The 12,163-nt window shown below is 43.3% G+C and overlaps 1 protein-coding gene across 5 annotated transcripts in view; it reads right to left on the bottom strand.

The window, feature by feature from the left end:
• The window catches only part of CREBBP (CREB binding lysine acetyltransferase), a 124,411-nt gene that overhangs the window by 49,364 nt on the left and 62,884 nt on the right, over nt 1-12,163 (bottom strand). For 4 of the 5 annotated variants that reach the window (XM_081820180.1, XM_081820178.1, XM_081820177.1 and 1 more), the window contains 2 exons: nt 2,142-2,382; nt 706-819 (listed from right to left, as the gene is read on the bottom strand). In XM_081820180.1, the coding sequence (XP_081676306.1) occupies nt 706-819; nt 2,142-2,382 (355 nt within the window). The remainder of the gene's footprint in view (nt 1-705; nt 820-2,141; nt 2,383-12,163) is intronic. The other variant, XM_081820179.1, reaches the window with a different exon arrangement.

The following is a 12,163-nucleotide window of genomic DNA, read 5'->3' as shown; positions in this document are numbered from 1 at the left end:
CTCCTGAGCAGGGGCCTTGGCTCCGCTGACCAGCTAAGGGCTACACAGATGGCTTGAAAGACAACGAAACGATGGGAATGGTCAGGATGCGGCCAGTCCTCGGGCAAACACTCTCAATCTGTGCTGAATAAATCGTTAGTTACACAAACAGGTCTGGGAACCGCCTCTGCATGGAGGAGGGCAAACCTCTCAAGTGTCTACATGTGGCATTTTATACTGACCCTGCCTGCCTGACACTTCCATAGCACAGCCCTCGCCAAACTTACTTTAGGATAAGGCGTTTCAATTCCAAAGTAAGTGTCCCCTCTACTTCCCCGCCCCCTTGGAAGTCACTGCCATTATAGTGACGCGACATTCAATCCTCAGATACTGAGTGTCTGTCAAGACAAAGGAAGCCTCGTCACGTCCGCTCTGCAGTCACAGCGACCCTCCTCCTTTGCTCTGCTCCGCTGCTGCCAATTCTGGTGTGTGTGTGTGTGCAGGGGTGGGGACGGATCCCAAAGTGGTCCTGTGCACACTAAGAATCCATCTCTTGCTAAGCTCAGCTTCCCCCTGGTGTCTCGGTGCAGCTCCATCTCCGTGTCTCTGCTCACCGCTAGCCTCTGGGCTCGAGATCGCTGCCCTGCTTCCTACCTCCTCTCCCGCACTCTCTTTCCAAGTAGCTGTTCTCACCTCCGAGCTTCTCTACCCCCAATGCTCACTTACTTTGTTGGTTTCGCTTGTCACTGGCATTTTTCAAAGGGAGGCAAACAGGACAGTCATGTCGTGTGCAGTTCTTCCAATGAGAGATGATTTGTCGTGAAGATGCACAATGGGCAACTATGACCAGAAAAACAACGAGATGTTATTTTTCTATCCAGATCGTCACACTTTCAATTACACCTAAATTATAATGCCAGATTCCATAAGAAAATGGTAACACGTGTAACCATACACAGTACAGGCAGTCCTCAACTTACAAACAGCATGTTTTCCAAAACGTTTGTAAGTCGACTGTTGAGAATTCTAAACACAAATTTCCCACAGAAGCAATGTCATGGATGATGGTGATTAAGGTTCGGCCCACAAAACAAAAACAAAACATAACAAAAACTATCTGACTTGAAATACTGAACAACTGGAATGAAAGTTAGGACAAATAATAATTATGTCATGTCACTATTGAAAATAAAAATTCTACATTATGTTGAAGGATGAAACCATCTCAACACCATAGTTCAAGAAATACATACAGAGAAGCAAATGAGAAGTCTGGGGAGATTCTAAAGGGGACGCCGGGCACTTTTCTAAGTACGTGAGAGGGTGACTGAACCTAGCAGTTACTCTGAGTCTTCATTTTCACTCCATACCGAGGCACTGTGATTTCTTTCTAAAGGTCTAGCATGACCCTCTTCTGTTTCTCCATCAGGATCACGGTTATGCTGGGGACTCACAAATGTCACAAAGGGAGAGAGAGGGAGGTCAGGGAGAGATTCTCCCCAAGGTCTAGGAGCACAAGTAAGAAGAGAAAGGAGGAGGATAAAGATCAAAGTATAGTTGTTAGTAAGAAACTTTTTCTTCTGTAGACCTGAGGTGTCTGCCAGAGAAGAGGGGAAAGGATTCACCCCCTTCTCAAGGAGAAGGAAGGAGGTGACAGGGATGATACGGTGCACACGGCTCCCCGTGTCACGGATCGTGGCCCAGGACAACGTCGCTGGTATCCTGAACGGCCTCAAGATGAAAGGGTGGAGGAGCAAGGCAGGGGCCCCCGGCAGTCAGAACACAGGAAACAGCTGCAAGACAGATGCTCTAGGTTCAGGGAGGGCTGCGCGCACACGCGCCTGTGCCATCCTACCCAAAACAAAACCGTGCTCTAGACATTTATGATAAAGACAGTGCTCAAGAAGTGACAAATGTCTTCCGTGACAGAGGAAAGCGGAAGAGAACAAAGGCAGGGCACAGCCTCATCCAGCAGAAGCTCACAGAGTATTAGGAAACCAAACCACCGTTCTCCTGAGCAGGTAAGCGTGCCAGTGGCCTGTGCCTGGTTGGTGTGTGGAGGCGGAGGTTGCAGGAACCTTACTAACAAGAGAGCTCCCGAAGAATGCCGGACACATTTCATCCTAAGCCAGGCCACCAGGATTTCAGAAAACGGCACTTACCTTGACAGGCTTTCCCAGCCTGACAATGTGTCATGTGATTCAAAACATTTTTCATGGTTCGACAGTGTGGGAGAGAGCAGGCCCGAACCTCTCCGTTCGCTTGTTCTCGTCTCTGACACTTATGAGCATGAAGCAGTAGAACCAGCTGCTGCTGTATCAGTTTGCGTTTCTCAGGATCTGCAGTGGGGCCCGCTGCGATCGCCTGTGTGGGGACAATTCCCACTGAAGTTTGCATCTGAGACTAAAATAAAACAAATTAATAAAAATATTTTAGTAAGCTTTCAGAGGTCCAATTCACATTCATTATTTTTCAGGTTAACGTTAAAGCTGATGGGCAATATTGGCCACAGAGAGAAGGCAGCTGGTGTGGTTCTCTTTAATTCAACAGCAATTTTAAGGAAGATCCAGAAGCACAGAAATAAACCAACTCAGAAGGCTGGTTAAAATTCACTCGTGTGTGAGGATCTCGGAGCAAGAAAATGACGCTTACTCTTGAACTGTCATAACCAAACCCAGCTTATTCTACAATATACATAAGTGCAGGAGCGGCTGTGGGCTGTCTTAGCTTGAACCATACGAAACTCATTTCCGTTAGGCCCAATGGCCACACGCTGGCAATTTCATGGTTCAACCTAATTAAAAAGACTGTCGAGGCTTGACCGATCACAACCCATTGCAAATACCCAGTGCATCAGAGAACCTGGAGCCACACGCAGAGCGGATTTCACTATCTTGTGACCAGGACAGTTCTTGCTTCACTTCTGACCTCTCCTCAAAGAATTATATGACACACACCCTTAAGACAACCCTTCCGTACAGCTGTTAATGCTCAGGAAATGCTGTGCCTATTCAAATTTCAACTCAGGTATCTGACAATTTTTTCAAGAAGTAGTTGATGATCTGCTAAAGTACGGATATAGAGTTTAATTGCTTTCATCCTTTCAAACTAACAAGCAAGGCCGACCACACCTCCCAACTGCAAAGAGAATGGGAAAGGTGATCTGTGGAGTCTTCTTATTCTTTACAGACTGCCAACATCCTTCAGAAAACTTACCAAAGAAACTTACAAAGTGAGAGGCATGTGACATTCCTGATGTGCAAGGATACAGTCCACAGTGCAGGGGTTTCTAACCTTCTCTCAGGCTCTGACTCCACAGCTCCCAGCTCCACCTCACAGCACTCACTGCCTCCCCCAAAGTACGCCACCTCTCTGACTTTTCATATTAAGCATCAAAACTATCTACCTGCAATTATGAGAGAAAAAAAAAACCTATACAAATATTTCTTAACAAATCAAAGCTCGGGGCGCCTGGGTGGCTCAGTTGGTTAAGCAACTGCCTTCGGCTCAGGTCATGATCCTGGAGTCCCAGGATCGAGTCCCGCATCAGGTTCCCTGCTCGGCAGGGAGTCTGCTTCTCCCTCTGACCCTCCTCCTTCTCATGCTCTCTGTCTCTCATTCTCTCTGTCTCAAATAAATAAATAAAATCTTAAAAAAAAAAAAAAAAAGGAGTCCAACTCCTTTTTATAAAAACACAAATCAAAGCTCATTTTCAAAAAGTTACAGAGTTTTGTTTTGGTTCTATCTTTATGAGAACTCAGAAAATAAGTATGTAGAAAAGCTGCAAGGCTTCCTCAGGAGCACAACTCCTGGAAGCCTAAGTAGGGTCCAAAGCAAAGCAAAGTCCTAGCTGCTGACTGGAGAAGCACATAACACCAAGGAAAAGAGAACCTCTCCTTCCTTATGTTAATTTTCCCCAGTGTAAAAGTACTATATGCATGCTGCAGAACATCTGAAAATCAACAGAGCTATGAAGGAAATAATTAACACCTGAAATCCCAACATCCAGGAGTCCACTCTTAAAGTGCTGATAGGTTTTACTTCTTGCAGTCTTCTCTTCTCCGTACATGCGTATGTATGAACCATAATCAATAGTCTTCTATCACTCACTCACTCACAGACACACACGACTTGGTATTTAACTCCAGGCTCTGTCCCAGATTATTGTTTCTTTTTTTTCTTTTTTTAAGATTTTATTTATTTTTTTGACAGAGAGAGACACAGCGAGAAAGGGAGCACAAGCAGGGAAGTGGGAGAGGGAGAAGCAGGCTTCCCGCAGAGCATGGACCGGATGTGGGGCTGAATCCCAACCATGACCTGAGCTGAAGGAAGACGCTTAATGACTGAGCCACCCAGGCGCCCGCATTAAGTTGTTTCATACAATATGACAGCATGATTTGTAATGAGCATATGACTATACATTCATTTATCCAATCTCCCATTGCTGAACATAAACTACACTCTCCGTCCCCCTTTTCTTGCAACTTAAAATACAGCTTTCACAAGCAGCCTTTGACTATGCCCCCAGCAGCATTCACTACCAATATTCAAAGTCTCCTCCTCGATCAGGTTATTCCCGATAGACAGTCCAATAAGAAATCAATAGGAATGGAGAAATGGAAGAGGACCCTTGCTCAGGCTTCTCTCTGTTGCATTTACAAAAATATCAAATATACAGAAAAGTAAACAGGAAAGGATACCATTACCACACCTAACAAAGTGAACAATTCCTTAATATTCATTAATACTTAGTCCATATGCAAATTTCTCTAGTTGTCCAAAAAGTGTCTTTTAAAGTTGGTTTGCAGAAACAGGACCCAATTAAGGCCCATGCCCCACATTTGGTGGTTGTTTTTAAGGTTCATCTAGTGCTTCCTCCCCCTTTATTTTTGCATGATGCTGACTTATTGAAGAGACCACGCCAGTTGTCCTATTTCTTAAGATACAGAAATGCTACATACAAAAATATAAACCATATAAAAGTAAGGTGAAACCCTAAACTTACGATTAAATTATAAATAGAATGCTTTTAGGTTACTAAAAATTAACACACTGATTCTCATTTGGGATGTTCTTAATAGCATTTTTTCAACTATACTGACCACATTTTGGAAGCTCAACATGTCAAAAGAGCACAGCTGGAAAGTCTACGGCACACGTTTATCAGGAGATGCTTGATGAGCTCTACATGTCGTAGACATAAGTCTCGGGCAAAATGGAACAGAAGACACGCCTCCGGTGCCTGTGTCTGGCCCTCCCGATGACTCTGTAGACCTGTATGGGGCTAGTCCACTTAGCAAGGTGCTGACAAATGCAGGGCAGAGTCAAATGCCTCCACTCTCAGACTGAGATCTGATGAGACGAAGGAGTTACATGAACTTCAAGTGTCCTGAAATCCGTCAGAAACACCCTTTAGGGGCGCCTGGGTGGTTCAGTCGCTAAGCGTCTGCCTTTGGCTCAGGTCATGATCCCAGGGTCCTGGGATCGAGCCCCGCTTCTCCCTCTCCCACTCCCCCTGCTTGTGTTCCCTCTCTCACTGAGTCTGTCAAGTAAGTAAAACCTTAAAAAAAAAAAAAAAAGGAAAGAAACACCCTTCAGATGCTACCAACTTCCCTGCTCAGTGCTTCACTGCCCAGGCAGGCCTGAGAATGGAGGAAAAATGCTCAGACAAGAACCTCCCTTTAAACAAAACAAAACAAAAATACCCCTGCCATGTTGTAAATTTGCCCAAAAGAAATGTATACATTTTATTCAATAGCCAAGAAAATTCTAAAAAACAATAAGAATAAAGGGGGAACCTATTTTGACAGATACCAAAACTATAAAGCTATAGATTTCTTTATTTCTAAGTCTGGAAAAAGACACATGTATATATGAAATTGGTGTGTCATAAGGTGGTAGCTCAAATTGGAGGGTGGTAGCAGCAATATATGATCCCTATGTCACCTTAAATATAAATTCCAGATGAGGGCGCCTGGGTGGCTCAGTTGGTTAAGCGACTGCCTTCGGCTCAGGTCATGATCCTGGAGTCCCGGGATCGAGTCCCGCATCGGGCTCCCTGCTCGGCAGGGAGTCTGCTTCGTCCTCTGACCCTATCCCCTCTCATGTGTTCTCTCTCTCTCATTCTCTCTCTCTCAAATAAATAAAATCTTTAAAAAAAAAAAAATAAATAAAAAATAAAATAAAATAAATTCCAGATGAATTAAAATGAATAAACATAAAAAACTAATGATGTAATGTATGGTGATTAACATAACAATAAAAAAGTAAAAAAAATGAATAAACATAGATTAAAGTTGATAAAAGTACTAAAAAATAAAGACTTTATTTTTTTAAAGATTTTATTTATTTTTGGGGGCACCTGGGTGGCTCAGTTGTTAAGCATCTGCCTTTGGCTCAGGTCATGATCCCAGAGTCCTGGGTTCGAGCCCCACATCGGGCTCCCTGCGCTCAGAGGGAAGCCTGTTTCTCCCTCTCCCACTCCCCCTGCTTGTGTTCCTGCTCTCGCTGTCTCTCTCTCTGTGTCAAATAGATAAATAAAATCTTTAAAAATAAATAAATACATAAATAAAAGATAAAAAGACTGAGAAAAAAATGGTTGTTTTTGAGAAGTAGAAATAGTAAAAATATAGGGCCAATCTTTTTTTTTAAGATATTCTTTATTTGACAGAGAGAGAGAGAGACAGTGATCCCAGGACCCTGAGATCATGACCTGAGCCGAAGGCAGACGCCCAACGACTGAGCCACCCAGGCACCCCCAAAGGACCATTTTTAAAAAAGATTTTATTTATTTCAGAGAGAGAGAGAGCACGCATGAGTGGGGGTAACGGCAGAGGGAGAAGCAGACACCCCGCTGAGCAGGGCGCCCAACATGGGGCTCGATCCCAGGACCCTGAGATCATGACCTGAGCTGAAGGCAGATGCTTAATGACTGATCCACCCAGGTACCCCAATAGGACCATTTTTTAAGCTCCTGAAATGTCTGTTTTCCAGGAAGGCTGTGGCATTTATTATCATATAAAGAGCTCTTAAGAGGAAAAAGAAAACAACAAAAAAACAAAAACCACCACTACTCCACTAGAAAGTATGTGGGGGAAATGTGCAGACACCTCAACAAAGGAAATACAAGGATATGACAAACATAAAACACGTTCCATGCCTCAGTGACAGAACCACTCAACGGAGGGAAGAAGAGTCTTCCCAACTACTGGTGGTGAAGAGGGAAGGACTGGGCACTCACCCGCAGAAGCACGTATGTGGACCCCTTGCTCACGCCATACACAAACAGTAACTCAGAACAAACCCAGCACCTAACAGTGGGCACTGAAACTGTGGAACTCTCAGAAAAATCACAGGAGTAAATTTTCATGACCTTGGACTAAGCAATGAGTTCTTAGATATGTCACCAAAAGCACGAACAACAGCAACAACAAAGAGAAGCTGGACCTCATTAAAATTAAAACCTGTTTGCTTCAAAGGACACCACTGAGAAAGTTACAGACAACCCAAAGAATGGGAGAAAATATTTGCAAATCACAGATGTGATAGGCACTTGAATCTAAAACCCTACAAAGAACTCTTAACAACTCAATGATAAAAAGATAAATACCTAATTAAAAAATGGGCAAAATAGAGGCACCTGGGTGGCTCAGTCGTTAAGCGCCTGTCTTTGCCTCAGGTCATGATCCCAGGGTCCTAGGATCGAGCCCTGCATTGGGCTCCCTGTTCAGCAGGAAACCTGCTTCTCCCTCTCCCACTTCCCCTGCTTGTGTTGCCTCTCTTGCCGTGTCTTTCTCTGTCAAATAAATAAAACCTTTAAAAAATAAAAAATGGGCAAAATATCTGAATGTTTCCCCCAAAAAGACACACAAATGGTCAATAAATACACGAAAAGCTGATTAACACCATTAGCCATCAGGGAAACACAAATGAGAACCACAATGAGACGCTGTGTAACCCCCACCAGGATGGCCACAGTTAACAACAACAACAACAGGCACAGCATGTGTTGACGAGCATGTGGAAAGCTACACCAACATCAAATGGAGCAGCCACTTTGGAGAACTGTTTGGCCGCTCCCCAAAAGGTTAAACCGAACGTCACCATAAGACCCAGCAATTCCCCTCCTAAGTATCTACTCAAAAGAAGTGAAAACTATGTTCACACAAATGTCTGTAGCAGCATTATTCATAATAGCCAAAAAGCGGAAATAACCCAGATGCCTATTAAGGGATGAATGGAAAACAGAACATGATACATCCACAATGGACTACTATTCAGCCATGAAAAGGAAGCACTAAACACATGCTGCATCAGGAACTCTGAAAACATTATGCTCAGTTAAAACAGACGTCACAAAAGAGCACACACTGTAAAATACCATTTCTTTGAAATGTCCAGAAGAGGTCATTTCACAGGGGTAGAAAATACATTACTGGTTGCTTCTGGCTGGGGGGTTCACAGAAAATGGGGAATAACTGCAAATGGTACAGGGTTTCTTTCCAGGGTAATAGACTGTTCTAAAATTGACTGCGGTGAGGGACGCCTGGGTGACTCAGTCAGTTGAGTCTGACTTGGTTTTGGCTCAGGTCATGATCTCAGGGTCCTGGGATCAAGCCCCTCATCAGGCTCTGCTCAGTGTAGAGTCTGCTTGAGGATTCTCTCTCCCTCTGTCTCTCCCACTTGTGCTCTCTGTTGCTCTCTCTCTCTAAAATAAATAAATAAATCTTTAAAATTGATTGTGGTGATGGTTGCACAATATAAACAATCACTGAATCGTGTACTTTAAAGGCAGGAATTGTATGGTATGCGTTATATCTTAATAAAATGGCTTAAAAAAAAAAAAAAAGCTCTATCTCATGGGGCACCTGCGTGGCTCAGATGGTTGGGCATCTGCTTTCGGCTCAGGTCATGATCTCCAGGTCCTGGGATCAAGCCCCACATCACGCTTCCGGCTCAGCGGGAAGCCTGCTTCTCCCTCTCCCTCTGCCTCTCCCCCTGCTTGTGCTCTGTCTCTCTCTCTCTCTCTCAAATGAATAAATAAATAATTCTTTAAGAGATCTATCTCACTAACCACCAAAAAAAAAAAAAGAAAAAAGAAAATAAAAAGGCATTTTCCATCTATCAATCTGACCAAAATAATATAATAACTGGTACTGATGAGGGTGTAGAGAATTCTCAGGTGCTCTGGTGATAATGCAATTTGGTTTAATTTTGGAACGCCACATGTATCAAAAAGAAAAATGTGCATTTTTTTCATCTAGTAGCTCCACTTCTTACAACTTATTATTAGGGAGTAATAGACTGGGCTAGCGTGCTAGAATGTCCGTGCAAAGACAGGCATCACACCTTAAGTTATTAAGTTACTGAAAACCAGAATACCCCTAAATCCTACAAAACGTGGACTAATTCTTGGCTACAGACCTAGTGAAATAATATGCAGCCATGAAAAATAAGGCAGACCTCAAGTGACCCTAGTCAAAAAGCCAGGTGGAAAAGAACAGCCCAGCCAACTCTGGCCCCCAAAACTGAGATGTAATAAAATGACTGTTACGTGAGGGTAACAATAATAATAACGCAGACCTTTATGCTTTCACAAAAGCAGTCTATAATAACATGTTAAGCTAAAAAAGGAAGTTAAAAAATAATACCATGAAATCATTCAGTTTTTCCTTATTAACTTTATATATCTGCACCTGTTCTTTAAAAAAAACCTTGTTACAATGATCTGGTAGCTACCCCTAGGCAGGGGTGAGATCCTGCTTATAACCATGTATTGTCTGAATGTTTTACAACAAGCGTCTACCATTTTTAGAACCAAAAAACATTCTACTTTGGAGAAAAAAGAAATCAGAGGAATCAATAGAAAACACTTAAGAATTAATGTGCATCTTAAAACTGTAAAGGCCCCAGAAGGTAGTTAAGATGAATATTTTGTAATGCAAAGGTGGTAAAGGCCTTCATAAAACAACAAAAACAAAAACAAATAAAACCCAAAGCAATGGTTCCTAACCAATCCCCAGTAAAATCCCTTCAAACTGATTCCCCATTCCCTCCTCCCAGACTAGGATTCACAGAGCTGACGCAGAGCTAGGAGCATTTCTATTTGTTAATGTTCCACAGGGGGGTGCTTTATTGTTTTAAGTGTTAAACTTTTTCCCAGATCTTCCAAAATGAACATGTATGTACTTTCATAGTGAGAAGAAAACAAAACCCTGAAAAGAAAAAAGGCACACAGGTGATTCTGATGCAGTGCAGACCAGTCTAGAAAGGGCAAGTGCCAGAGGCCACAGGACAGAAGAAGTTACATTTTCTCCATGACCAAAACTGCTGGAACAAATGCAAAGGCAATCAGCAAACTAGGAAAAGATATCTGAAACACACAAGACAAAGCAAATAATCACATCACGTGGGTGTAATTTCTTCTCCTCTTGGCCAGTCTGTATTTCTCAAGTTCTTTGTGCAGGCTGTGTTCAGTGCCCAACAAGCAGCAGCTCATTTCATACCCAATCACCAAGGGAGGAACTAACTTGGGGCCAATCCGAGGTACAACAAAGTAACTGGGGCCCAGAGGGGTGCCCCATACTCAGAGGGCAATGCTTGGCGGTGCTAGTGGAGTGGGTGATCTAGCAGCTGAGCCGCACCCTTAAGCTCTCTGCAGCCTACCTTGACTGAGGGCTAAGCACCTTGCTTTGAATCTAACAGAAAAACTGGCAGAAGACAGGAACTAAGCCACTCAGGAAAGAAACGCATGTCTTTAAGGGCGCCTGGGTGGCTCAGTCGGTTAAGCATCCAACTCTTGATCATGATCTCAGTGTCCTGGGATCAAGCCCCTCGTCAGGCTCCATGTGGAGTCTGCTTAAGATTCTCTCCCTCTGCCCCTACCCGTTTGAGCTCTCACTCTAAAATAAATAAATAAAATCTTAAAAAAAAAAAAAAAAAAAAAAAGCATGTCTCCAAATCTAAGTACTTTAATTCTCATTAGTAATCAAAGAAACGCAAATCAATATAATGAAACACCATTTTCTCCCATCAAAGGACAGAGTGACAACCCTAGCCACGGGAGCACTGTTTAATACTGGACACATGGTACACAGCTTTTTGTCGAAGGCAATATAATGGTATCCATCAAAATATTATCCTTAAAATATACGTAATACCCATTTCTGGTACACAAATGAGCTCACAGGTAATTCCTAATCACGAGGTTAGCATGGTGCAAGAGTCACAATGGCTCCACCACGATTCTACCCTGTATGTGAACATTCTGAGCCATGAGTAACAGCAGGTGAACACAGCTCACTGACCCAGCAGCTGCAGGGCCTATAGCCTGCTCACCCCACTCCAGTCTTTGCTAGATTTGGACACATGCTCTTTGCATGTATCACTTGTCATAACTTAATCTTTGTTCATACCCTTATCCATCAAACAACCTGGAAAAGCAAGCCTTTAATATTCTGGTGTACTAACATGTACTTTTATTAGAATTGCTATTGTTACACAGGTCTGAATAAGTAGCACCAAACCCATTTCTATATATGCCCTGTATTCTATCCTAAGGATATAATCACAGATGCGCATAAAGCGCACATATAATAAAATTTATCCTGGCATTCTTCCTAGAAAAAAGTTATTTTACATTAAGCATCCAAGAAAAGGCTATCATATCTGCAAAGACTAGTGCAAACAGTATACAGCAGGAACTGACCAAGGTAGGACAGGGGGTAGGACTGGGGGAGGGGTGGATGGAGGCGGGGCAGAGGTGGTAGAAGCCCTTCCTCTCTCTACCCACCTCCTGCCTCCCATCCACATGAGGCTGGGATTCCTGGAGATGGCCCTTCAGATTAACCTGGCCCAAACCTTCCACATCTCCAGTGGGGTTCAGACCCACACTTCTCTAGCATCCTTCCCCTGGCCCACCTGGAAACTTGACTTCTCCCCAGCCTCCACTTCAAGTCAGAAAATGACACCAAAGCAAACACCAGGTGGGACACAGAATTGCTCTGCAATATGAGCTTGTTCTGATTCCCCCAGAAGGACCCTAGAACAGCTGGGTACGCAAAGCTTTGGAGTCATAAAATAAAGAAAATGCTCATTAAGTGCACACAGCTATCAAACTAGGAAGAGGCAATAATCACCTTTGAGATGATAAAGATCAACTGGTAAGGAAAAGAACATAGCTGTT

This window comes from Leptonychotes weddellii, chromosome 5, assembly GCF_054177405.1.
Source record: "Leptonychotes weddellii isolate Sample4059 chromosome 5, ASM5417740v2, whole genome shotgun sequence".
In the NCBI taxonomy this organism is placed as follows: Eukaryota; Metazoa; Chordata; class Mammalia; order Carnivora; family Phocidae; genus Leptonychotes; species Leptonychotes weddellii.
This window is presented reverse-complemented; position numbering and strand designations above follow the sequence as displayed.